General features: G+C 47.8%; 1 protein-coding gene across 3 annotated transcripts in view; it reads right to left on the bottom strand.

Moving 5' to 3' along the window:
- The window catches only part of HIP1 (huntingtin interacting protein 1), a 126,761-nt gene that overhangs the window by 7,501 nt on the left and 92,204 nt on the right, over positions 1 to 27,056 (bottom strand). For all 3 annotated transcript variants that reach the window (XM_080940442.1, XM_080940444.1, XM_080940443.1), the window contains exons 10-28: positions 22,155 to 22,230; positions 21,930 to 22,070; positions 20,670 to 20,767; positions 18,561 to 18,633; positions 17,459 to 17,642; positions 16,685 to 16,773; positions 16,129 to 16,245; positions 14,924 to 15,025; positions 14,596 to 14,739; positions 13,776 to 13,911; positions 12,824 to 12,910; positions 12,380 to 12,487; positions 12,164 to 12,300; positions 9,958 to 10,068; positions 8,301 to 8,359; positions 8,007 to 8,100; positions 5,377 to 5,477; positions 4,026 to 4,131; positions 1,861 to 1,984 (exon numbers count right to left, since the gene is read on the bottom strand). In XM_080940442.1, the coding sequence (XP_080796568.1) occupies positions 1,861 to 1,984; positions 4,026 to 4,131; positions 5,377 to 5,477; positions 8,007 to 8,100; positions 8,301 to 8,359; positions 9,958 to 10,068; positions 12,164 to 12,300; positions 12,380 to 12,487; positions 12,824 to 12,910; positions 13,776 to 13,911; positions 14,596 to 14,739; positions 14,924 to 15,025; positions 16,129 to 16,245; positions 16,685 to 16,773; positions 17,459 to 17,642; positions 18,561 to 18,633; positions 20,670 to 20,767; positions 21,930 to 22,070; positions 22,155 to 22,230 (2,087 nt within the window). The remainder of the gene's footprint in view (positions 1 to 1,860; positions 1,985 to 4,025; positions 4,132 to 5,376; positions 5,478 to 8,006; positions 8,101 to 8,300; positions 8,360 to 9,957; positions 10,069 to 12,163; positions 12,301 to 12,379; positions 12,488 to 12,823; positions 12,911 to 13,775; positions 13,912 to 14,595; positions 14,740 to 14,923; positions 15,026 to 16,128; positions 16,246 to 16,684; positions 16,774 to 17,458; positions 17,643 to 18,560; positions 18,634 to 20,669; positions 20,768 to 21,929; positions 22,071 to 22,154; positions 22,231 to 27,056) is intronic.

Below are 27,056 nucleotides of genomic sequence, written 5' to 3'. Positions count from 1 at the left end.
GCTCCAGGATGCAGCTGCCTCCACCTCTCCAGCACTGATACGACACAGATGTGCCACCATGCCTGGCTTTTTGTGGGTTCTGGGAATCATGTCGGCATAGCAACCACTTTACTGTGCTGCCTCACACTCCTGCTTCCAACCGAGGTCAACCATAATGACAAGCTGTCTTCCCCAGTGAGACATTTCACCAGTCCCTAGATGAGTGCCTCATCACCATGGAAACATGCCTTGGGGTGTGTCTTTTGGGGAGTTCCTAGAACAGGTTAATCGAGGTGGGAAAACCCACCCTGGATGCAGGCATGAGTATTCCCCCCGTGTTGCGTCCTGGTCTGAATTAAAAGAAGAAAGTGGAAACTAGGGGTGATCACCTGTAAGGCCAGCACTCTGGAAGCAGAGGCAGGAGGATCTCTGTGAGTTTGAGGAGAGCCTGATTACATAGTCCCTTTCAGGCCAGCAAGGGCTACATAGTGAGAACCCATTTCAATAAAAGACAAATAAAAAGTGAGCAAGCGAGAAAGAAAGTGGTGGGCTGAGGGCCAGTGTTGCTTTCTCTCTGCTTCCTGACTGCAGATGAAACGTGACCTGCTGCCTGTGCTCCAGACAACACGCCTTCCCATAGACCGTAGCCCCCAAGTGTGAGCCAACATAAATTCAACCTTAATTGTTTTTTTGATTTTATTTTATGTGCACTGGTGTTTCGCCTGCATGTGTGTACCTATGTGAGGGTGTCAGATGCCCTGGAACTGGAACTACAGATGGTTGTGAGCTGCCATGTGGGTGCCAGGAATTGAACCCAGGTCCTCAGGAAGAGCAGCCAGAGTTCTTAACCGCTAAGCCATCATCTCTCCAGCCACTAATTACTATTGTCTTTTACACATATGTTAGTATGTGTATCTATAAGCATGTGCTATGATATGAGAGTGGAGGCCAAAGAGTCAGTCTTGATACATCATGTGGGTCCCAGGCACTGAACTCAGGTCATCAGACTTGGCAGTAGTCACCCTTATCCTCTGAGCCATGTACCAACCCAAATCCTTCCTTTTTGAAAGTTGCTTTTAGGTCTTTGGTCTACTCACAATAATGAAAAAAATGAGTTCACGGGTAACCAGGGTTTGAGTCTCTGGGGACAACTGGACCTGTTAAGACTTTTCTTTGACTTCAGAGAAGTAGCGTAAGAGGGACTTAATAGCCTGGCACTGTGGGAATTAAAAACCATGGTTTTGTGATCTGCCTTAGGAGGCCAACATGGATGTAGTAAGACCAAAGGGCTAACCAGACATGCCAGGGAAGCACTCTGCTGACTGGGCAACATCCCCAGTGGCCTACATCCTGCCTGCGTGTGTCTACAAACAGCTGGGTGAGGTTGCACATGCCATTAATCCCTGTACTCAGAAGGCAGAGGCAGGCAGATATCTAAGTTCAAGGCTAGCCAGGACTACATAGTGAGGTCCTATCTTTTTTTTAAAAGGATTATTTATTTATTTTATGTACATGAGTACACTGTATGTCTTCAGACACACCAGAAGAGGGCATCGGATCCCATTACAGATGGTTGTGAGCCACCATGTGGTTGCTGGGAATTGAACTCAGAACCTCTGAAGAGCAGTCAGTGCTCTTAGCCACTGAGTCATCTCTGCAGCCCATGAGGTCCTATCTTTATAAAAATATGTATGTGTGTATGTGTGTGTGCATAAAGAGAGAGTGTCAATAGTGGAAGACCACACACATTAATAAACTCATGCACGTTTACCTACACACACCCCACATATTAGAAACAAAACAAAAACAAACACAAACAAAATTAAAAACACAGAACTAATTGAGATCACGGGGAAAGGGATACAGAGTACAAAAGGCTACCTGTTTCCTCAATCTGAGATTTGCCAGAAATGGTTGAGGCCACCACAGCGGCCGTGGCCTGGTTCACTCCCCGAGAGGCTTGCTGCAGCTGGGTCAGATTGAGGCTGCCCTTGTTAGCTTTTACCTGCCAGGATAAAGGACACTGATGTTGACTCTACATCAGCAGCGAGGACGGGACCAAAGAGCTGGCCCGATGGTGCTCAGCAAACACCACCCGTTGTCAGCTCTCAAAATCAGTGTTGCTTGTGGGGCTGGCCCCTGACACAGCTAGGGTGAAAAACCACTCCTGGAATACAGGTTGGGTTACCCTGCACTCTAGCTTGCATAGTTATCTGCATGAACTCATCCATGTGTGGGGAAAAAAGCCTCAGGGTTCTAAGTAATGAGGTAGGAATAAAGAATATCCCTGGGTAAAGTTCTGGCCCGGAGGTGAAGGAGCCCCCGCCAATGGCTTCATTAATTAAATGCGGTGGTGCTTCAGTTCAGAGACAAATGAGGGGCAGACACTGGTTATGTGAAATTGAAGGGCTAAGTCAGGTGACTGATAGACACCCAAGCCATTCCATCACCAGATAGTTGGGCTTTTGAGACAGAGCCTCACTATTGGTTGGCCTGGAGCCTGCTATATAGACCAGGCTGGCTTTACCCACAGAGGTCAACACACCTTTGCTTCCTCAGTGCAGGGATCAAAGGGGTGGGCCAACATGCCTGACTAACATTTTCTTCCTTCCTTCTTTCTTTTCTCTTTTAAAAAATTATTTATTTTTATTTTATGTATGGGTTTTACTGCATGTATGTCTTTCTAAGGGTGTCAGATCTCCTAGACCAGGAGTTATAGACAGTTGTAAGCTGCCATGTGGGTGCTGGGAATTGGACCCAGGTTCTCTGGAAGAACAACCAGTGCTCATTACCTGCTGAGCCATCTCTCCAGCCCCCAGGTACCTTTTCCTTGAAACAAGGTCTAACCACGCAGCCTGAGAAGTATTTAAACTCAAGAAATCTGCCTGTTTCTGCTTCTTGAAATTAAGTGCACGCACCCATGTCTGGTGAACAGATGCTGTTTCAATTTAGAATCCAAAGCCATGTGCTTGCTCAGCAGGGGCTCTACCACTGGGCCATGTCCCCAGCCCCTCACTGGGGGATTCTAGGCAGGAGCTCTACCACTGAGCCACGCCCCCCCAGCCCCTCACTGGGGGATTCTAGGCAGGGGCTCTACCACTGAGCCACGCCCCCAAGCCCCTCACTGGGGGATTCTAGGCAGGTACTTTACCACTGAGCCACGCCCCCTGCCTCTTACCAGCAGACCCAAGGCAAATACTTTGACACTAAACTGTCCCCTCAGGCAATTTAAAATTACTTTTTACTACTTAATTTATGTGGTACTTATGTGTAGGTGTGCATGTGGAAGTCAGAACAACTTGGAGTCTATTCATTTCACCATGATCCCAGGGATCAATCTTGGATCATCAGGTTTAGGAGCAAGTTCCTTTTCCTGACTGAGTCATCTTGCTGACCCCCATTTAAAATTCTCATTCTGAGCCAAAATCTTGTGAGATCGCTCAGGCTGGCCTTAAATTCACTATAAGCCCAGGCTAGCCTTTAACTTTTAACTCTCCCGCCTCATCTTCTGAAGTAGCTGGGATGACAGGCCCATTTCACCTGGTCCACCGGAATGTTCCTTGATGGCATTGCTGCTTGGAGGCTGGTATGCCTGAGACCCTCAAAATCTCCCCAAGGAGAGTGAGGATAGCCGAGGAGCTGGGAGAGGGGCTCCTTGCTGGCATATATTAAGCTGTTTTATTTAGTTGGCTTTCCGAGGCAGGGTTTCTCTGTGCAGCCCTAGCTGCCCTGGAATTCACTCTGTGGATCAGGCTTAGCCTGAACTCAAAGAGTCTTCTGCCTCTGCCTCCCAGTGCAGGAATTAAATGTGTGCCCCACCCCCCTCCCGCTCTCCGTTTTCTTTATCTGTTCCTTTTCTCAAGAACCTTTGCAGGGGATTTAGGCGACAGCCACCATGCAGCCTACATCGGGCTTCTAAAAGAGGATGATAGCTATGGAACCCCTGAGAGGCAGAACGTCTAATTCCGAACAGCACCAGTCAGGGGTGTGGGTCATCATCACCGAGCTCAGTTTCATGGCTCAAGCCCAGCACCAGCCAGCCCTACCTTGGATGCTGCCACGAGCTGGGCTGTGCTAGCGGCAATCTCACGTGAACACACCATCAGCTCCTCGAACTTCCCTTTGCCTTGGACCACAAGATCAGCAGCGTCCCTGAGAAGCCAGATGAGACAGGAAGGAAGAAGTTACGGGAAGCACCATGGTCCCATGTCCAGCCGTCCCTAAGTCCCTGGCTAGACGGAAAGGACCACCTGCTCACCCCGGGAGACCCTGGGTCCCTTTCAAACTTCCAGTCCTTCTCACTTCCTTTTGTATTCATTTGTGGATGTATAATAGGTCTGTGTGTGAGAGAGGGCCTGTGGAAGCCACAGGGACAAGGCAGATGTCTTTCCTCGGGTGCAATTTATCTTATTATTCTTTTAAGTGTTTTTGGAGATAGGGTTTCAGTCTATAACCCTTGTTAGCCCCAAGCTCAAAGTACCATCTGTCTATGTCTTCTGAGTGCTAGGATAGAAGGCATATACCCCCCTGCTTGCCTCCAGCTTATATTTTGAGATATGGCCTATATCTTTCTTGTTCTTCTTCTTTTTTTTCGTTTCTTTTCTTGAGACAGATTTTTACTATGTAGCACTGCCTGTCCTGGAACTCACTCTATAGACAAGGCTAGCTTCGAACCTGCAGAGATCTGCCTATCTCTGGTTCCAAAGTGCTTGGGTTAAAGGCTACTATGCCCTGCTGAGACACTGTCTCTTAATGGAACTTGGAGATGGCAGATTAGGCCTAGGCTGGCTGGCCAGTGAATTGCAGGAATCCTCCTGCCTCTGCCTTCCCAGCACTGCATGTTGTCGCCACAAACAGCTTTTTATGTGGGAGCCAGGAATTGAGTTGATGTGCTCAAGGTGTCTGTTTACCATGCGGGACTGCATTTAAATCAATCACGTGTTTCTAGATTTTAAAGACCTTTTGGATCAGATGTGGTGTCACAGGCCTCTGGTCCCAGCACTTTAGAGACAGGCTTAGTGGGTCTCTTCAAGGCCAGCCTGGTCTACATAGTAAGTTCCAAGCTAGTTCTAGGGCTATGAGAGACCCTGTCCTAAAAACCCAGACAGACCAGCCCAACACTAACCCCAACAGACATTTTGAAACAATTAGGGGTTGAATCAAGGGGCACACGCAAGCTCAGCAAATGCACTACCATTGATCTAGCCCAGCCCACTTTATACTGTTATTATTACAGAGGGAGCTAGATAGCTCAGGGTGGCCTCTACCTTGCTATCCTGCTTCAGCCCCGCAAAGTTCTGGGATTACAGTGTACCAATATGCCTGGCTATGCGAATGTCTGGGGTGGATCAATGGAACAAGGAAGGGGATATGGGGGCCTTGGAGCTAGATACTTACACCATGACGGTGGCTCCCCAACCAACAGCTTTGGAGGCAGATATAAGGCCTTCTGTCCACCGAGAGTTCTTGGCATAAAATTCTTTAGGGGATGCAGTACCCTACAGAAGCAAAAATAGAACAGTCTGGTTAGATTTTATTTTATTCAAGACAGGGTTTGTCTGTGCAGCCCTGGCTGTCCCAGAACTCAACTCTGTAGACCAGGCTGGCCTTGAACTCACGAGTCCCACCTGCCTCTGCCTGCCAACAGCTGGGATTAAAGATGTGCGCCACCACTGCTCTGCCTTACTTGAATTTTTAACTAGATTTCTCATTAGTGTTTTGTCCGCATGCACGTGTGCCACATGCATACAGAGGCAGGAGGAGGAGTCAAGTCCCTTGGATCTGGAGTTCCAAATGACTGTGAGCTACTACTTCCGGGCTGGGGTTGTACCTTGGTTCTCTGAAACAAGAACAGTGTTCTCTGCAACAAGAACAGTGCCCTCTTACCCAGTGGCCCATCTTTCCAGCCCTCAGTATCTGTCTGGAGAGAGGGCTGATTACATAGCTTAAACTATCCTCTAATTCGTGGTCACCCTGCCTTGGCCTCCAAGTGTTAGCATTATAAGTATGTAGCACCACACCCAGATTTTTCCTTTTTAATTACATTCATTGAGGGGGTTGCTGCAGGTGTCAGACAGGGACGAGAAGCGCTTGAAGAGACGAGAATGAAAACCAGATTGACTTCAGGGAGTCTGAGCATGACGGTTCATTGTCAGCACATGGAAAACACAGTATGATTTGGGAAGAGGTTTCTAGGCAACAACCAGTCCAATTAGTCCAATTCCAGAGCCACAAGAAAGCTTAAGGTGTGACTACATAGAAACTCTTTTACAGGGCTCAGCGGTTACGAGCACTGACTGCTCTTCCAGGTCCTGAGTTCAAATCCCAGCAACCACATGGTGGCTCATAACCATCTGTAATGGGATCTGATGCCCTCCTCCGGTGTGTCTGAAGATAGTGACAGTGTACTCATATACATAAAATAAATCTTTAAAAAAAAAAAAAAAAAAAAAAAAAAAACCTCTTTTACAAAGTACATGTGACCCCGAGGGTGGATTCTATGAGCATAGGGGTCAGCAGGCCATAAAGTACATGTATGTGACATCTGTCCTAAGGATGGGTGTCTGTCCAGGAAGGGAAGAGTCTGGAATAAGCATTCTGGAGAATTTGGGTGTGATTTGCCTCCAGAAATAGCAGAAAGGTTGCCAGGTCATTAACAAAATCCACTCCTAGCTTTGTAGGTATAAAATAGGTATTTGACTTTTATCTTCTCCATTGAGGAGATACCCCTCCATGATTAACATTTCTGCTTCCCTGTGAGCACAAGGATCCCTGTGACCCCAAAATCTATTTATATATTTTGTAAGTGATATGTGCCGTTGGATGTGTCCATGTCATGGTGCATGTATGAAGGTCAGAGGACTGCTTGGAAGGAACCGGATCTATCTATTCCACCATGTGGGACCTGGAGATGGAACTCAGCTTCTTCAGGCATGGCGGCAGGCACCTTTGCCTGCTGAGCCACCTCACTGGCCCAATACCCACCTATTAACAGCTAATTTTATAGAGCGCCTACCAAGTGCTTTATTCTCACCTTAAGTATAAGAAAACAAAGATGCAAATGGCAAAAGGCTATGGGGGTAATGAATTGAAGTGAGTCTCCAACTTTTACAAAAGATTCATTTTTGGGAGAGGAGACTGGCGAGGGGGTGACCGATAGAATGTAAATAAATAAAATAATAAAAAAGAAAAAAAATTCATTCTAAACTTTGAGTTGTGTGTGTTTGTGTAAGAAAGCGCAGGTGCCTGGTGGTGACAGAGACATAGGATCTCCTGGAGCTGTAAACCACCATGATAGTCGTAAACCACCTACTGTGTGTGCTGGGAACTAAACTCAGAGCCCCTCAGAAGACCAGCGCTCTTGACCACTGAGCCATTTCTCCAGCCTGTGAAGCTCTTGTTTTGAGATAGGGTCTGTACGTATAGACTAGGCTGGCCTTGAACTCTCAGATCTGCTTGGCTCTGCCTCCCAATGCTGGGAACGAACCATACATGGTTTTATGCAGAGTCTGGGATGGAATTCATGGTTTTATAGACGCTAGGCAGGGACTCTACCAACTGAGCTCAACTCACGAAGGGAGTTTGAGAGAAGGACCAGCGGGCTGCGAGATGTACCCCTGGCTGAGGTCAAACTTGAGACCTTCCTGCCTCGGCTTTATGAGTACTTGGATTAAAGGGTTAAGTATCTGCAGGTTTGGGACTCTATAGGAACCAGTCTTGCATGTCTGAGGGATGACAGTACCAGGTTTATTCCTGTGATCTGCCCCGTTTCCCAGAGTCCTCAGTCATTCCGGGAAGACCTAGACTTGCAACATCAGTGGGGTTTCCACAGCGGCTCTGTGTGGCCTCTGGGAGCTGGGCTAGTATTAGTGGAGGCAGCTGCCAAGAACCCTCAACTTTTGACGGCGCCTGTGAATTTGCTTAGAAATGGCAGATCCACCCGTGATGGAGTGCAGTTGGAGCCCAGAGCAAAACCAGATGCCAACACATGTGGAGGGAGAAAGGGCTGATGTCACAGCCACACTTACCCTGCCACTCTCCACTATCTCCTTCTGGAGGTCCTTGGAGGCCACAATGAGCACCTTGATGGTTTGCATCAGGCTGGTACAGGAACCAAGGATCCTAGTGAGAAGAGACGGCTGGTGACACAAACACTAAGAAGAAAACGGTCGGCTTGCTTTCTCAACAGGTTAGGGAGGAGGACGGAGGGGCTGAAGGATGCTGATGATGCCTTGGAGGAGGCTGGTGAGTGACACTTCCCTGCAGGGGCCTTGCTTACAAGCACCTTGCTTACCTCCTGCCACCCCAAGGCTCGCACTGACCTCTCGTTCACCTCCAACTTGACTCCTGTGTCTCCCGCTCGGGATTTACTGAGAATTTCCTGTTAAAAAGAAGCATGGCTGGTTTCCTTTCTTTTCTCTGTGTGTGGTACTGGGACGTGAGCTCAGGCTTCTTACATGCTAGGCATGTGCTCTGATAAACCACGACCTCAGCCCCTCACTGGGAGATCCACACAAGCACTTTAGCACTGAGCTATATCCTCCCCCCCAAAAGCACGGTCCCTGAATGTACCATGAACCTCATCAAACACCTCTTCTGCCTTGGTACAGTCTGGATCCAACAAGCTGTGGCGGCATAGGAAGCAGAATCTAGATATTTTCATTTCTATCCTTGTGAGTCAGCTATCTTTCAGCTATTGGGATGGTAGACAGCTGGAGCCAACTGTTCTAGCCAGTTAGAGTCTGGACCTTGTACTCAGGCTGATATATGTGAAACACACACCAGAGACAGCTGCTACCAAATTCATGAGGTAGGTACTTAGTAGCAAGTGAGCCTCCCACCAAAAAAGCCATGAGACCTTTCCAACAGGTCTCATTCAGCTTCTACTGAGAAACCCTTTAAGACCTGTCAGGCTTCTCTAGCATTTATTATGACAGTGATGGATAGCTTTAACTGTCAATCAACAACCTAGATTCACTCAGCGAGTCTCAGTGAGAGACTGTCTACATTGTATTGGCTAGTGGGTACATCTGTGGGAGGGATATGGGAAGACCCTGCCCACTGTGGGCAGCACCATTCCCTATGCAATGAGTCCTGAAGTATATGAACTATCTAAGAGTAGGGAAATCAAGCTGAGCACAAACAAGCAAGGAAGCAAGCGGATGTGTATACATTGTTGCTCTCTGGTCTCAACTGTGGATGGCATGTGAAAAGCTGCTTCAAGCTCTGGCCACAGTGACTTTGCTGAAGTATCCTGAAATTATAAGCAAAAATAAACCCTTCTCTCTTAAGTTGCTTTTTGTCAAGATGTTTTTTATCATAGCAACAGAAATGAAACTGAACCAGTGACCGTCCCAGCCAGATGAATGTAACTCACATCCATGTAATTATTATCCACTGGCCTGAAAACTGAATGCCAGATGGCCTGACATCAAACTATCCTACCTCAGAGGAAACGGTTCCTCTTTCTTCCTAAGGACCTTGTTTTCTTCCCCTCTCTGATGCAGTGACCTTGGGTTTTGATTTTGTGTTCTCCTCCTCTTCCTTTTTAAAAATTTTATTTGTTTTGTTGGTTTTTTTTTTTTTTTTTTTTGAGACAGGGTTGCTTTGTGTCTCCTTGGCTATTCTGGAACTCACCCTGTAGACCAGGCTGATCTCAAACTCAGAGATCCACCTACCTCTGCCCTCTTGAATGCTGGGATTAAAGTTGTGCACCACCACAACTCACTCTCTCTCTCCCCCTCGCCCCAAATATGATGTAGTCCAGGCTGGTTTCAAATTTACTATATAGCTGAGGACAACCTTGAATTCCTGAACCTCCTGCCTTCATCTTCCAAGTGCTGAGATCACGGATGTGCACCATCACACTGGCCAGATCTGGCTTCTTTGACAGGGAAACCAAGACTTTCCTGAGGCACAGCATTGCTCTAGGGAAGCCACGGGAGTGTCACTGTGGGAAGGCTTCCAGAATTCACTAACCTCTATCCGGGTGGTGGCAGCTTCAATGGCAGCTGAAGTGGCTGCCATCTCCTTGTCCACCAGGTCACCCAGCTCTTCCTGCTTGATGTCCAAGCCCCTGGGCAGCAGCTCCTGTGAGCGGTAACACGGAGGTTTAAGGGACACTCGGTCCTTATCTTTGCTTTTTTCTAGGCCCTATCATAGGAACGTTCTATAAGGCATCGGCGAAAGTGCCTGTCACAGAAACCACCTAGAACGTTCCATGATGTAAAAGTTCAAACCTCATGTTCATCCCTTGGCACATTCACAGAACCACAGTGAGAAGGAACTAAACTGAAGCCATTTTGAATAAAACTTCCATTTTGAATAGGGGTCAAGCTCTACCTGAATTGCATGTTGAGGGGAGGTCTTTTGCTACGTTAATCCTGGTTGCTTGAAGAGACCTCACTTAGACTCAGATGATGCTATAGAACCTTGACCCCCCCCCCCCACAAGTTATCCCTGATTGGTGAATAAAGATGCTGACAGCCAATAGCTGGGTGGAAGAGACATAGGCGGGGTTTTGGGTTCCTGGGCTTGAGGTTGGAGAAGAACTATGGAGTGGGAAAAAAAGGTAAAGAGAGGAGAAGGTGCCATGGGGTATGAATCTAAAAATAATGGTCATGTTGGTTGGCTAGTTGGAGTTAAGAGCAGCCCAGATGAAACATGGCAAATTATATAATGGGATTATTGGCTGGGAATTAGACATAGTAGCATGGAGGATAGACATCTGCCCAGCTCTCGTGGTTACTAAGGCTTATTACAATATAAAGGTTGTGTGGCTTTTATCTGGGAACTAAATGGTCAGAGGTGGGGTAGAAACCCTGGGTTGGGATTAAGTATTTTCTACAATTGCACGGAATCCTCAGGGTTTCAAGGAGGGGCAAGTGAAAGGTTGATCCATCTGTATGGCCGTGGGCAAGCCATCATCCATGCTAGGTGAAGTTGCCGTGAGTTCACCCGCATTCTGTGACCCCTCACCCCACTCTGTAAGGAAACACAATAAACTCATTGGTTCCCCAGGATGAACTTTAGTGGAATGGAACTTTGGTTTGTCATTGGGGGGGGGGGGGGGGGCAGATACTGTTTCTGTCTCCCTAGGGTGGGAATTCCCACAATCTGGTGTCCATGACTGTTTTAGGTGTTATCTGTCACGCCAGCAGTCATAGAGACAGGTAACTATTTATTCCCCTTCTGCACAATGATGGGGCACGGTGCCTTTGCCAGGCCAGTGAATCAAACAAGTCCTTCTGAGGTCGGACCTGCCTTGTGTGTTGGCATGAAAGGCAGGGGCGGCGGTTTAGTGAGGCCCTGTCTCAAAACACAACAAGGATGCCAGTTGCTCTCAGCCCTAACGCTTTCTAGAATCAAGCTGGATATACAGAAAGGACTGGGGAAGCAAGACTGATTCCCAGGCAATGCAGCTGCACTTTCTATGGAAGTAAGAATCACGTCCCCGGAGCTGCAGAGCTGGTTCAGTGGCTAAGAGGGCTTGCCGCACGATCATCAGTTCTGAAGTTCAGATCCCGGCACCAGCACAAAGAGCCTACTACGTACTGCCTGGCACATGCCCGAGTGAGGCAGAGAGAGTGGGTCTGTGGGGGCAGCTGGCTTTCAGTTTAGCAGAGAAAACCTGAAAGCTTGAAAGTCTGGTTCAGGGACAGAATCCATTTGATGCCCTGTTTGGGCATGGATGTGCACACTACATATATGTGCACATACACTCACATACATAGACACAGACAGACAATCAGACAGATGACACACACATACAAAGTTTCTGGATAAGCATGGTGATGCATGCCTGTAACTCTACTATGTGGGAAGTAGATACAGGAAGATTAGCCATTCAAGCTCATTTTTGGTTCCACAGCTAGAATTCTTGGTTCATCCTTGGTTTGAGGCTAGCCTGGTCTAGAAGAGACCATCTCAAAAACAGAAAACCAAACAGGGCAGGGGATGTGGCTCAGTAGACTGAGTAGTTATTTAACACGTATAAAGCCTGGGTTCTGTCTCCACATAAACCAGATCTAGTGGTCTTGGCCTGAAATCCCATCACCCAGAATACAGAGGCAAGAAGAAAAGTTCAGGGCCATCCTTAGCTTCAAAGAGAATTTGAGGCTAGCCTGGGCTACACGAGACTCCATGTGAGACAACCACACAACAAAAAGCAAATCATTAAGAGTACCTCCCCAATGGTCTTGATCTTGCTGAGGCAGTTCCTCATGGCTGTGACGTCACCTTTTTCCATGGCCTCCTCTTCCTCTAGGGAGGACAGATAGGCCAGGGTTTCTCTGCCACACTGCCTACAGGCCTCTGTCAGAGCTGAAGACAGGAAGAGACATGTTTAAATGCCGCCTGTTGTCCTTGCTCTCAGGGGCCTCTCCTCTGCTCTGGTACTCACAGTCGGCTGACTCCGGTGGGGCCCGGAGGCTGGTGGCACTCCCCTGAATGATGGTGTCACTGGTCAAGTGGGCAAGCAGGGTTATCGAGTGCAGAAGCCCACTAATATCTGCAGGGTGCAGGAAATCGAATGTCAGGCCTAGTGGCGGGTGCCCCCTTTTTTCATTATATTCTTTTTAGTTTTATTTTACTTATTATGTCTGTGAGAGGATATCCGAATGCTGGTACCCCTTGAATGCCAACAGAGGGCGTCAAATCCATTTAACTGGAGTTTCAGGCAGCTGTAAGCAGCCAGAGGTGAGATGGGTCCTGGGACTTGAACCCTGGTCCTCTTTTTGAGGGAGTGTTCTTAAGCACCAGGCCGTATCTCCAGTTCCCTTTTGTACATATTTGAACCTGGTCTGGTTGCCCCTGGTGACAGAGCCCACGTGCTCTGTTCTCTTACCTTCCGGGCAGGCCAGATACTGGCTGCGGTTCTTTTCCAGTTGCTCGAGGCAGCTGGAAACAGAGCTGACTTTGGAGAGGAGGTGATCTGAGGAAGACAGGGTAGTGTCAGACTAAGGGTTCTCCATTTACTTTCAATAAGCAGCTGGGTGGGCTGGCTGATCTATGAAGAGGCCCTGCCCCACAGGCTTTCCCTTAAGGCAGGAGGGATGGAGAGAGGAAGGGAGAGGGAAGGCAGGACGGTTGCTGACTGCGCTGGTTCTGATATGTTGTACACTATTTGTTTTTCCGTTCTTTCTTTTGGGACAGGGACTCATGTAACCCACGCTGGCTTTGAACTCACTATGCAGTCAGGATGGCACTGAACTTCTGATCTTCGTGCCTCCCTCCCTGAAGTGCTGGGATAACAGACGCATACCATTATACCCAGTGTATACGGTACTAGGATTCGAACCAAGGGCTTCATACGCTCTACACCAGCACTAACAACTGAGCCCTGTTTGTCTCTTACAAGGTCATGACATTACTATGGTTGTCGTTATTAATGAGACAGGGTCTCACTATACAGCTCTGTCTGTCCTAGAAAAATCTGGGAGGCTATGGCCATGTTGGAGGCAGAGCCTATTGAGAGGAAACAGGTCACGGGGGAAGATCTTGGGAGTCTGTTCTCCCTGTCTATTTTCTGTCTTACTCTTCGCTCTCTCTGCTCACCACACAGAGCTGGTCTTCCATGCTTTCCTCTTCGCTGAGGACTGGACCCTTCCGAAACCACGAGCCATAGTGCCCCTAAGTCACAATTACTCGGGCAGTATGCCACAGAACTTCCAACGTAACCGACCTAGAGAGTGGGCTTACCCCACGTGCTCCGGCATTGGCTGGGCTAAGGACCCCAGAGTTATGTTTCCTGTGGGATTCAACACACACACTGGAAATACTGAGCAGCCTAATGATACCTGTGGATCCTGCACAGCTGATGAGGGCCGGTTCTTCAAGCTGGCTCAGCGCCTCCTGTATCTCACGCTCCGCAGCCTTCCTGGTCCCTGCCAAGAGGACTCTCCTCTGGTCCTTTGCCTGCTGGCACAGGGATTCCTAGGAAAAAACCCAAGGAGGTAAGAGTCAGCCAGGCACACCTCAATGAGCACTCAGCAGTATATACCCGGGACCACAATGCCTCTCGCTGTGGCACTAATGAAATCCATGCCGGTCAGTTCTATGCAGAAAACAATGCTTGACCTTGGTCCACAGATGTCCAATCTCAGATGGACCAGTGGCCGGGGTAGAAGTCAACCTGAGGATTGCTCGATTTGTCCTCTTGATTAAGATAAGCCTAGATTTGTAAAGTACGCCTCTGGTTGTGTCTACGAGTGTTTCTTGAGATAATTAGAACCCAATATGCCACAGCCCTGAGCCTCTGAGCCACCTTTCCAGGCCCTATATGATTTTCTTAGGCAGCACTCGTGTATCTAAAACTCAGTATCAGAGAGCTAAGGATAGCTTGAACTCCCCATTCTCCTTGTCTCCGTCTCCTAGGTTGGGGGATCACAGCTGTGCGCCAGCAGACTCAGCTGATGTGGTCTGGAGGCTGAACTTGGGGCCGTGTGCCCACTGAGGTCCAGCCTGGCCTACACGCTGTTTTTTCCTATACAAAATAGAAGCACTTGGCCTTAGGAACTGTGTCCAGAGGAGACCTTGGCAATCAGGCCAGATGCTTTTGAACCCTTCACAGCACATCTCTAGCTTCCATAGTGTCCCCAATGGCTACATGTCACTTGCCTGGGTACCGGCCAGTTTGCTCTGGGTGCTTTCCAGCTGGCCTTGGAGGGCTGATAACTCGTCCTCTCTCTGAGCCGCGGCGCTTCTCAAGCTACCTTGTTCCTTCTCCAACTCGGCGATCTGTGTCAGCCATTTCGCTTCAGACTGCAGCGGTCACCATGTAGAAACAGGGAGAAACTGAGGAAATCAAACAGTCCCCTCCCTGGGGCTCCAGACCCACTTCCTGGCTCCTGGCAGGAGGTAGTGATATATGTCTACGAGCTTATCACTGCTTCCAGGAATATGTGTGGATTACAGCTGGGGCCAGAGGGCTGGGGGAAGGGCTCACCTGGGCAGAGGTTTCCAGGCTGCTGCGGAGGACCTGCAACTCTTGTCTGTTCGTGGCCAGTTCAAGCTTCAGGTTCTCTAGAACATCCTGTTGCTCTTGAGTCTGAGACAGGCAAAAGAGAAGCACCATGAGCTGGGGTATGTGTGCACTTTCCATGCTACTGACTGGGACTGTGCACCCTGCTGGGTCTAAGTGATAAGAGTGTGGGTAACAGGCAGGCTGGGAGGAAGTTCATACCCCAGTCCTCACCACCAGCTTTGCTTTGCTTTTCTAATAGTAACTTTTGAAGATTAGTTTACTAGCTGTTATTAAGAATTCAGGACTAACACATACTTATTAAATTAATAACGGACTGTCACTATAGTAATAATTAAAGTTTATTGATACCAATATTAATTGGGATTGATAATTTTAATATAATTAATGTTATAACATCAGTTATATCATTAACTATTATTTGGTCACAATTGATACTATTAATGTCAACAATATTAATTACTATTACAAATATAACAAATAATTGATCATGTGTGTGTGTGTGTGTGTGTGTGTGTGTGTGTGCGCGTGTGTGTGTGTGTGTGTGTGTGTAGCCCTGGCTGTCCTAGGATTCTATAGACTAAGCTGGCCTCAAATCCAGAGATCACTTGCCTCTGCTTGGGATTAAAAAGGCTTGCACCACCACTGCCTGGGCCCCCTTTCCTTTGCGTGGCCCCACATCCTTCCTTGAGACAGGGTTTCAAGTAGCTCAGGCTGGCCTTGACTTTGCTATTTAGTCAAGGATGACCCTGAACTTGTGTCCCTCTTGCCTCGACCTCCCAAGTGCTGAGCTTACAGACTGGCACTACCATGCCTGGTTCATGCGGTATCAGAGATGGACCCCAGGGCCTCCTAGGTGGGCCTGCTCAATAAGGACTCTACTAACTGAGCGCCCAGTCCCCAGTATCTGCTCTCTCGCGTAGCCTCTGAAGGCTCCCGGAAAACTACCCATGGAGGATATGATGAAGCCCTTGGGCCAAGTTGGCCTCCAAGCCTGTTTACAGGTGTAAGGAGGAAAATGAAGCTCAGGGGGATTGGGGCTGAGCTGGATGATCTGATCCCCCAGACCCGCACGGCACCAGAAACAAGAACCCGTACCTAAACCCACTTCAGCATGCATAATGTTGCTGGTGCAGACACACACATCCCCAAGTGCCTCTCCTGCTTACCTTCCGCTGGGCCTGGTCACTCACACGTGCAAAGGAGTCTGCTAGTTCTTTTTTCTCTCTTTCCAAATCCACCTGGGCTTGCCGGGCCACGGACACCTGCTTGGTCACCTCTGCATTCTGAAAGAGGAGGAGAGAGAGACTTTAGCTGACATTACTCGGGCTCAATCTTACACTTAGGGTAATTCTAAGTGTGGCGGGCACACAAGACAGAACTCAAGAAGTCTTAAAGAGTTGGGGTTAAAAAAGAGGAGAGTGGGGCTGGAGAGATGGCTCGGTGGTTAAGAGCATGCGCTGCTTTTTCAAAGGGCGAGGATTGGGTTTCCAGCACCCATGCTGGGCTCACAATTTGCTTATAACTTGAGCTTCAGAGGTCTGATGCCCTCTACTGGCCTCCTCAAGCAACTACACACACATGCACATACACAAGCATACAGACATATAGAGAAAGCATACACATGAGGTCAGCCTGGAGAACCCCCAACCTCCACTGAGGCTGGCACTGTTTCTCCCACATTGAGGAATATACAGAAGGATTAGAAGGGGTCACAGTGCCTACCTTCCGCAGCAGGTCAGCGTGGTTCTGCACCAGCTCACTGTACTTTTCTTTTAACTTGCTATACCGCTGTTCATTGGCCTGCGCCTTTCCTACATAATAAAGATCAAGGTGAGGCCTCTCCCCTGGCTGGGTCCCCCCCATCCTCCCTCCTGTAAGCTGGGAGGTACTAAAGATATTTTTATCTTTTTTTTTTTTAAAGATATGGTCTCCTGTAGCTTAGTCTATATAGCCAACATGAGCTTGAACTCTAATTCTGTGTGCTGGGACTACAGGTATACACCACCAGACTCTCTAGAAGTTATCTAAGTCATCAACTGGGGTTTTTCTGGAAACAAGGTCTTGCTATGTAACCCAGGCTGACATTATGGTTAATCTGCCTTAGCTTCCCGAGTTCCGGAGTTACACGTAAACACTACTATGTCGGACATTAAGGTTGTCTTCTCTAAGAAAACATTTCCCTGCTTCAAATCCCTCTGCAGACGGACGCCTACAAACACAGCATCACACCAGCAGGGCTTTAAGCTTCACACTCCCCACGCCCCAGCTCCTCTTAGGTCTTCCTGCAGCTTCCTCTCCTAGGAAGTTCCTTCTTCCGGGATAGGGACTCACTCAAGCCATCACCGAGTCCTTGGTTGTTTTGAGCCTAGCAGGGTCACCAAGTCTGTTTCTACCTCTGAGGACAAGAGTCAGCACCCCGGCTTTACTTCCATGAAGGAGGGGTGATCGATCCGCCTCGCCCCAGCCCACACCCTCGGCCGCAGCCCCGCCCCTCACGTTCTATCTCGGTCAGGCTGCGCTGCGCCTTCTCCGTGTCCTCCCGCTGCCTCTTCAGTTCATCCAGCTCCGTGCGCAGGAACTCGCAGTCATCCGTGGCCTGCCGTCCCAAGTGCTGCTGCTCCGCCAGCTCTGCCTCCAGCTCACTCACGCGACCCTTCAGCTGCAGCATGGCCCGCTGGCTCTGTCAAGGGAACCTGCGGTGAGGAGCTCGCTACTGCCAGGCTGCCCCATGGGTTGATCTCCGAATCAGCACATTTCCCGACCCAAAGATTCAACCAATTAGAGATAAAAAAAAACTTGGTTGTTTTTGGTGCTCTGGGTAGGGAGCCTAGGGTCCTGCTCACGTGACCAATGTCTATACCCCATCCCCTCATGGGAGGATTTTCAGCAGGTACTACTGCTCCGCCACCCCTCCCAGACCCTCAGCCCTTTACTGTGAGATTCTAGGCAAGTCTTCCACCAATGAGCCATACCTTCTGTCCCTTCCTGGGGCATTTTAGCTCAGTTCTCTACAACTGAGCCACACCTCTAGCCCATCACTGATGAATTCTCTACAGGTACTTCCCAAGTATCATCCACCCCAGGCTCTCTGTCAAACTCTCAGCCGCTCTGATAGATTTAGGCAAGTGATCTATTATTGACCTACAGCCCCAGGTCCTAAACCAAGCTTTATCAAGGACTTATGAGAAGAAGTGGTCTTTGTCATCAGAGATGGCCAAGCCATAGTCATGGTTCATGGGGACACTGGTACCCAGCTTAACTGCCATCCTAAAGTCACATGCTATGACAACAAATTCTAATTGAGACCTTGAGATGACCAAACTCACTGGCTCTGGCATTTCTATTTTGTTGTTGGTTTAATTTTTTGAGGCAGGCTTTCACTGTGTAGCCCTGCCCGTCCTGGAACTCTATAGACCAGGCTGTCCTTCAGCTCAGAGATCCACCTGCCTTTGCCTCCCAGTGCTGGGATTAAAGGTGTGAACTACCACACCCGGCAAGGCGTGTCCGTTAATCAGCCCGTCTTAGGATGGGATCCAGCCCATATTATCAATCAGTACTGCCATGTGAAACCCAAGGGCACGTGGATTCTAGAGCGCACCTCAATCTTCACATTGTCCAGCTGTTCTGTCAGTCCACTGATCTCTCTGTACAGACGTTCAATCAAATGGTCCCTGAGGAGAGAAAAACAGGTTAGGTGTCACTATGTCCAGCCCTTCTCCGCCAGGTAAGTCAGGAGACTGGAAAAGGAGGTCAAAGCTGGTGTTAATTGGCCATTCTCTTAAAAAAAAAAGAAAAGAAAAAACAAAACCAAAAACTCTTCTTGTTACCAGATATTCACTGGAGGAAGACTGTTTCTATTCCCTACCCCTCAACATCACCCTTCTCTCCCTTCCTCTGGGGTTCTAGAATTATAAACATGTGCTACTATACCTAGCTGCTTTATTTAGTACTGGGGTGTCCTGTACACTAGACAGATACTCTACACATGAAGCTGCATCTCTAGACCCATGAATAATAATGATTCTTGGTGGCATAAACTTTACAGCCGACTTCCTCATCTACAGCTCTGTACCTGTGCATTCGACTGACTGGTGATGGGAAGTATTTGGGGAGGAAAAACCTGCATCCAAGCACTCTACCACTGAGCTAAATCCCCAACCCCTAGACTTTTGTTCTTCTCACCATTTCTTAAATAACAGAAAAACGGGCTGGTGAGATGACTCAGAAGGTAAAGGTGTTTGCCACAGAGCCTGAGAATTTTCCTTAGATCCCTGGGACCCATGCGGTAGAGGAGAGATGTGACTTCTGCAAGTTCTCTTGTTTATACACTAATGCATGCAGCAACTGTGTCCCAGTACAAAATTTAAAGGGGTTTAAAGAACACACACATAGAGCAATAGTATTCATCTTATAAAGGAATCTTACACAGTGGCTGAATTTTGTATCGGTGTCTGTCAGGGTTATTCTGGCTCTAACAACCCTTGGATACTTAGGGCTATTGTACCTTAACCATTAGGTATCCTAACCCTGATACCCACAGGTTCACAATTACTGATCTAGGATACAAGGAGATCATGTTTGGAGAAGGGGTAAAGAGACAGAGACAGTTTTTAAAATTTATGTATGTCTCTGCTCCTTAGTATGTGCACATATGTGTGGGGTCTCTTGGATTCCCAGGAGTTTCAGGAGGTTGTGAGCCACTCAATGTGGGTGCTGGGAAATGAACTTTAAGTAGCAAGGGCTTTTAGCTACTGAGCCATTTCTCTAGTCCTGGTCCCTTTCATAGTTAGGAGCTGGAACACCAGCCCTTAGGCATGCTAAGTGAGTGGTCCCACATCCCACCTCTTTCCAAAAAGCCCAGATGTTAAGGATTCTTAGTGTGGATGAGGTGGATCTATGGGTGAAGGCCCTTGCCTTCAAGCGTGGCAACCTGAATTTGATCCCTGGACTCCATATAAATGCAGAGAAAAAGACAACTCCATAAAATCCTCTGACTTTGACATGTTCAACACCTTGCCACATCCCCCAACCTACAACACACATATAACCATCCAAATAAACACAACAAAACACTTCCTTTTAAAAGAAGTACTATACCACACAGATGGTTCAGTCGTTAAGATCACCTGTTGTTCTTGCAAAGAACCTGAGTTCAGTTCCCAGCACTTACGTTGGGTGACTTGGGCGTACATGGGTACACAGACATACATTCACAGACACAGACACTAAAAAAAGAGGGGTTGAGCAAAAGGAAGACAACATTGACTTCTATGCATAGGCAAGTGCAATAGCATACACATGCGTGTATATCAACTGTCTGCCACTCACATACATGTAAAAAGAACACATATATGAACATATAGCACACTAAAAAATACACCCAATCCAACACCAAACAAAGGGGGTAGAGGGCATTTATAGAATAATAATACCTGAGCTTGAATTCTGGCATAAACACTTACATGTACTTACACACATACACACAAACACACATATGTACTTACACACATACATAAATACACAGATATACCCACACATACTCACACACAAGTACTTTCACATACACAAATAAACACAAATGTGTACACACATACACACACACACACACACACACACACACACACACACACGCATTTCCTTCCTCTTGGGGCAGACAACAGCTCAACTTCATTTCTCGACGGTGAAGTTCCACCCAGCGTGGACTCACTTCTCGTCCTTATTCACGCCATTTTGATTGTTGAAATTGAAGGGGTCACTGCTCAACGAGCTGCCGAAGATGTCATCGAACTTGTTGTCAAACAAATTCTGCAGTGATCGGTGGGGTGGGGAAAGGGTGAAGCACAAGTCAGAGATCTAGAAAATTCTACAGGCAATGGCTAGGTGCCGGGGAAGTGCGTGCAATTTATTACTTTAGTTTATACTACGCAGCTCTGGCTGGCCTGGAACTCGCTATACAAACCAAACTAGCCTCAGACTCAAAGAAATATATGTATGACTGTTTTGTCTGCATGCATGTGCTGTATGTGTCTGGTGTTCACAGAGGTCAGAAGAGGGTGTGGGCTCTTTGTGGACTGGAGTTGAAGATGGTTGTGAAGCCAGTTGATGGTGTGCACACCTTTAACCCTAGCACTTAGGGGTCAGAGGCAGTCAGATCTCTGTGAGTTTGAGGTTAGCCTGGTCTACAGAGCGAGTTTCAGGACAGCCAGGGTTACACAGAGAAACCCTTCTCAAAAAACAAAACAAAGGGCTGGAGAGATGACTCAGTGGTTAAGAGCACAGACTGATTTTTTTCCAGAGTTCCATTCCCAGCAACCACATGGTGGCTCACAACCATCTGTAATGGGATCTGATGCCCTCTTCTGGTGTGTCTGAAGACAGTGACAGTGTACTCATATGCATTAAATGAATAAATAAATCTTTAAAAAACAAAAGCAAATAAACAAACAAACAAACAAAAAACCCTGAACAAACAGGAGAAAAAAAAAAAAAGATGGTTGTGAGCCATTTTGTGAATGCTGGGAATCAAACCCAGGTCCCCTGCAAGAGCAACATCTCTCTAACACTTTGCAGTTTTGAGACAGGGTCTCACAATGTGCTGTTATGTGGCTGAAGCTGACCTTGAACTCCCCTTCTCCCGCTTCTGCTTCCCAAGGTCTGTGGTTAGTGGCTCGCAAGACCACAATCGGTACCAAGAATCTCTGTTTTCTGGACTTGAATGAGGCCTAGCTAAGAACACTCCAGGAGCCCAAGTGCAGCCCAAGGGGCTCAGTCTAAGCTCCTGCTTGGTTATGAGAAAGAAGAATCCAGCTAGGCACTGTGGATTGCGCATGTAGCTGCACCCATCTCAGAGGACAATTTCCAGAGCCCGGGAGTCTGAGATCAGCGTGGGCAATATTGTGAGGCACCATCTAAGCCATCTTTGTGTCTGTTCTGGAAGGGCCAAGTTCCTCTCACAGGGGGTCTTTACCTGCTGGGAGGCGTCCATATCCATGAGGTCATCCTTCTCCAGGACAGGCTCACTGTCTGGAGATGACACCTCAGCCGGGATCACCACCACAGGGCTGATGTGCTCCGACAGGGCTGAGGCTCGTAGGAAGTTGGGTGGATTCTGGAGAGGGAAGTGAGGTACATCTTCAAAGGATGCTCAGCGGCCAGGCCCTGAGGCCACGCAGAGCCCGACAGGCACACTCACCTCAGGCAGCTGGGGGATCTGAATGAGCCGCTTGAAGTACTGTAGGTTGCTGGAACGCTGAAACAGATCTTTCAGCCTGGGAGTGCAGAAGGAATTCAGAGGTGCTGAATATAGTTGGCTGTACCTCCTCAGTATCCCCCACCCTCTGTCACCTTAAAGGATCAAACTCTTGGTGGTTTGTCTTCAATATGCCAGAACTCCATTAGGATACTACAGAGGCAGGGGGATGGCTCAGTGGGGAAAGGCACTTTGTCATTTCATGGTGACTTGAGTCTGATTCCTGGAACCCACATAAAGTGGAAAGATAGAACTGGCGCCACATGCACACTCCCATGGCCCACATATTCATCTCTCTCTCTCTCCACACTGCCCATCTCGGGCTGGAGAGAGATGGCTCAGTGGTTAAGAGCACTGACTGCTCTTCCAGAGGTCCCGAGTTCAATTCCCAGCAAGCACATGGTGGCTCACAACCATCTGTAATGAGATCTGATGCCCTCTCCCAATGACAGCAACAGTGTACTTATATATAAAATAAGTAAATAATAAAAAAAAAAAAGACCAGAATGGCCTTGAACTCAGAGATCTGCCTACCTCCGCTGGGATTAGTGGCTTGCACCACCATACTGGGCACTAATTGCAGTCTTTTATAGGGGAATTGTCCATCACCAGTGGTGAGAAAATAGTAATTAATACTGTAGACCCCGTCGAAGACTGTACAATTTTAATGAAAACTCGATGTGGCTCGGGTCACCATGGAAACACTCTTCTGGGTGTATCTCTCAGGGTGTTTCCACAGAGGTTTAACTGAGGTAGGAAGAACTTTCTTCCCCATGAATATGGGTTAGCGTCATCCCTCCTGGTTGAATAAGGACAAAACGGGCCCTTCGAGAAGGCTCAGAGGGGTCAAGGCATTTGCTGCCAAGGCCGATGAGCTGAGTTCAGTCTCTGGGCCCACAGGGAGGAAGGACAGAACTCATTCCCTCAAGTCATCCTCTGGTCTACACGTGCACTTGCCCTACGAAATAAATACACGTGTGCATGTGTGTAGGGAGAGAGACTGAGAGAAACAGCAGCTTCCGGACTTCGGTTGCAGCACGCCCAGACCCTGCCGCCATGCCTTCCCCCATCGTGATGGGCTGTGACCTCCCCAGACTGTGAGCCACAGTAAACCCCTGCCGCCCTAAGTCACTTTTGTGAGGCATTTTGTCACAATGACAAGCCTTGTTTCCTCATGGCTGTGGAATATCGCACTGCTGTTGGCAGAATTTTTCTTCCAGGGAAGAGTTAATTTGGAGAAAAATGAAAGGGAAGTGACTTTTCTCCAAATTTAGGAGGCAGCAAGCCATGGGAACAGGGAGCGAAGCTTACTGACTAATGCAGATCTCTCTCTCTCTCTCTCTCTCTCTCTCTCTCTCTCTCTCTCTCGCTTCTGAACTATTCCATCACCAGGTTAGAACAGAAACTATGAGTAGTCAGGGTCCACATTCGCTGTTGAGCTATGGTCTGCCAAGTTCCAGGCATAGGGGAGTCACTCAAACACCAGAGACAAAGGCATAGCCTGCCTATACCAAGCCCTAACCCCTGGATAAATGGAGCAATGAGGAAACTAATAATCATTCCTTCTAGCCTGCACAGTTATTTAGTTCTATCCTAGTCCTCTTTTGCTCAGCTTTTAAAATTATTTCTTTAAAATTTTAAATTGAATTTTTGTTTATGAGACAGGATCTCACAGTGTAGCTCTGGCTGGTTTGGAACTCACTATGCAGACCAGGCTGGTGTCAAACTCACAGAAACCTTCCTCTAGGATTTAATGAGTGTGTGGACCTACTTGGACTCTTTCTCTTTCTTTCTTTCTTTCTTTCTTTCTTTCTTCCTTTATTGTGTGTTTGTGTGTGTGTGTGTGTGTGTGTGTGTGTGTGTGTGTGTGTGCATGTATGTATGTGTGTGTGTGTATAGCCATTGTGCACATGAGGGAAGGAGACCCAGAGGCAATGGATCACCATGATGCTGAGTTTCAGGAAATTATGAGCCACCTGGTTCAGGAGCCAGAAACTTAACTGGGATCTTCTGCAATAGCAGCAGATGCTCCTAACTCCTGAGCCATCTCTCCAGCCTCCGAGTCTATCCTGGACTATGCTGTCCTTTTCACGAGGGTTAATTCTGGTTGCTAGCTTCATGGGATTGAGTTACCATGGAAACAAACACCTGGACATGTCTGCTGGTGTTTCTAGATTGAGTTAACTTGGGTGGGAATAGCCAGTATGAGTAATACCACCCCATGGGCTGGGACCCTGGATTGAATAAGAAAAGAAAAAAAAAAAAAAAAAAAAAAAAAAAATCAAAGCCTGATGGTGGTCCAGCCTTTAATCTCAGCACTCAGGAGGCAGAGGAAGGCAGAGGTCTGTGAGTTCGAGACCAATATGGTCTACAGAGCGAGTTCTTGAACAGCTAGGGCTATACAGAGAAATCCTATCTCAAAAAATAAAATAAAATAAAAGATGACAAGGAGAAAGTGAACTGAAGAAGAGCATTCATCTCCTCTGCTTCCCTGCGGCAGACAGTCTCAAGCTGCTGTCACCACTGGTGGTTTGGATAAAACTGGCGCTCACAGGCACATAAGGAATGGCACTATTAGAGGTGTGGCCTCGTGGGAGTAGGTGCATCACTAGGAGTAGGGCTTTGAGGTCTTAGAAGCTCAAACTAGGCCTAGTGACTCACACGCTCTGCCTACGGCTTGAGGATCCAGATGTAGAAAGAACCCTCAGCACGCTGCCATGCTTCTGCCACGAGGCTAATGAACTAAACCTCCGAATCTGCAAGCCAGCCCCAGTGAAATGTTTTCCTTCACATGAGACTGTCTTGGTTGGTCATGTGTCTCTTCATAGACTAGAACCCTAACTAAAATGCACAATTACTTCCACACCATGATGGACCACACCCTCAAATTCCCCTAAATTGCTTTGCCATGCATTTTATCACAGCAACCGGAAGAGTAACTACTTCACTCCATAGTTCGCTGTTCTCCTTGCCTGCCAGTTCCTGTTCTAGTCTATCTCTTTCTCTACTTTACCCAACCCCATCCCCCTCCGCTCTCCCAGCTATTCCACGGGGCCACAGGCTGGAAGCCAGGGCTTCATGCATGGTAGGTGAGCACCGTGCACCTGAGCCAAATGCCAGGTTCCAGAAAGCACTTCCTTCCATGTCAGGCCTCTGGTCTGAGCAAAAACATTGTAGACCAAGAAAGGTGACATAAAGGAAGAAGCTGAGGTTCTAGTAGACTTCAGCTGCAGCATGGAACTTCCTGTGCCTAGCAACTAACCCCTCCCCAGGGTCTCACTTATAACCTATCAGACCCCATCTAAAGTGTCCCTGCAATATTGCTACAGCTTCCCCCCGAACGCCAGGATAGCAAGGCCTTCCAGAACATTCGCCTGTGTGGAAGAGAAAAATGAAGCAGTTGCCCACAGGAGACGTTTTCATAGGGTGGGGGAGGAGGTGGAGATATAAGGAAATAGAATGAGCTGACCACACGCCAGCTCTCTGGGTTGGCGCCAACATCAATAGACATTAGAGCTTTTGCAAGCTACTGGAATTTCACATTCCAGGAAACCAGCCCCAGGGCCCGTCTCCCAGGATTTAGTAAGATATTCATCATAGGACATGCACCAGGCTTCCCCAGTGGAACGAGGAAACGACGGACTTAGTTCAACCCTGTGTTTGTCCTTTGACTTCTGAGGGAACGAGTAAGTGAGGAACTAGCTTGGGATTTAGAAGCCATGGTCAAGGGTACAGATGTTAACATGGGGGGGGAACCCTAAGTCAAGATGGCTGCCTCACAAACAATTCACAAAAGGAAGAAACACGAAGGGTCAGCCATGAAGGTTAATTTGTCATGCCAACTTGACACGGTGTAGAATCTCACCGTGGGGCTGTTGATATGAGGTTGACTGTGGATTGTCTTGATTATCTTACTCGATGCGGAATGCCTTAGCCAACTGTGGGCAGCACCATTCCCTGGCTTGGAATCTTGGAGTAGATAAAGCTAACCGAGCAACAAGCACACATGCGTCCGTCCCCTCTCTGCTCGTGGACGCGGTGTGTCTAGGAAGACGCTATTCCCTGCCTTGACGTCCCTGACAAAACAGACTGTAACCTGGAACTCTACATCAAATCTACCTTTTGCCCTTAAGCTTCCTTATGTCAGGGTATTTTATCACAACAGACACGAAATTAAGACACCAGTGTACACATATATACATTGTACGCACGCAGACATACACATGGCTTAATAATCTTCTTTAGCTACCATGAAAATGTAAATTAAAACCACACGGAGAATTTTTCTCTCAAGAGAACAAACATGGGGCTGAGAATATGGGTTAGGAATCCTAACACGCTGCTGGGGGGCGTGGGGAGGTAAAGTGGTACAGCCACAGTGGAACTCAAATGTTCCCAAAAGACTAGAACTACCATATGGTCTGTCTGTAACACGGCTTGGTGGTATATGCCTGAGGAAACGTAATTCAGCATCCAGCAAAGAGGTACCTGCACACACTTGTTCACTGTGGTGCCATTTACAATAGCGAAGACACGGAAGTGATGAAGGGATAAACAGAATGTGGCCAACGTACAGGACAGAGGTTTCATTCAGCCACAGCAGTGAAGAAATGATAGGGCTGGTAAAATGGCTCAGTGGGTAAAGAAATTTGCCACCAGGCTTAAGACCTAAATTAGATCTTTGGGTCTCACATGGTAGGAGAGAACTGATTCCAGGAAATTGTTCTCTGACCTTCAAACAAGCTCATGTGAGCGCATGCACACACACAATACATAAATGTGATAAAATAATTCTTAAAAGAATGTCCCATGCAGAGAACTAGACATTATCAAGCTGAGTGAAAT

This window comes from Micromys minutus, assembly GCF_963924665.1.
Source record: "Micromys minutus genome assembly, chromosome: 29".
Taxonomy (NCBI): domain Eukaryota; kingdom Metazoa; phylum Chordata; class Mammalia; order Rodentia; family Muridae; genus Micromys; species Micromys minutus.
Note: the sequence above shows the minus strand (reverse complement) of the source record. Positions and strands in the feature narration are given on the sequence as shown.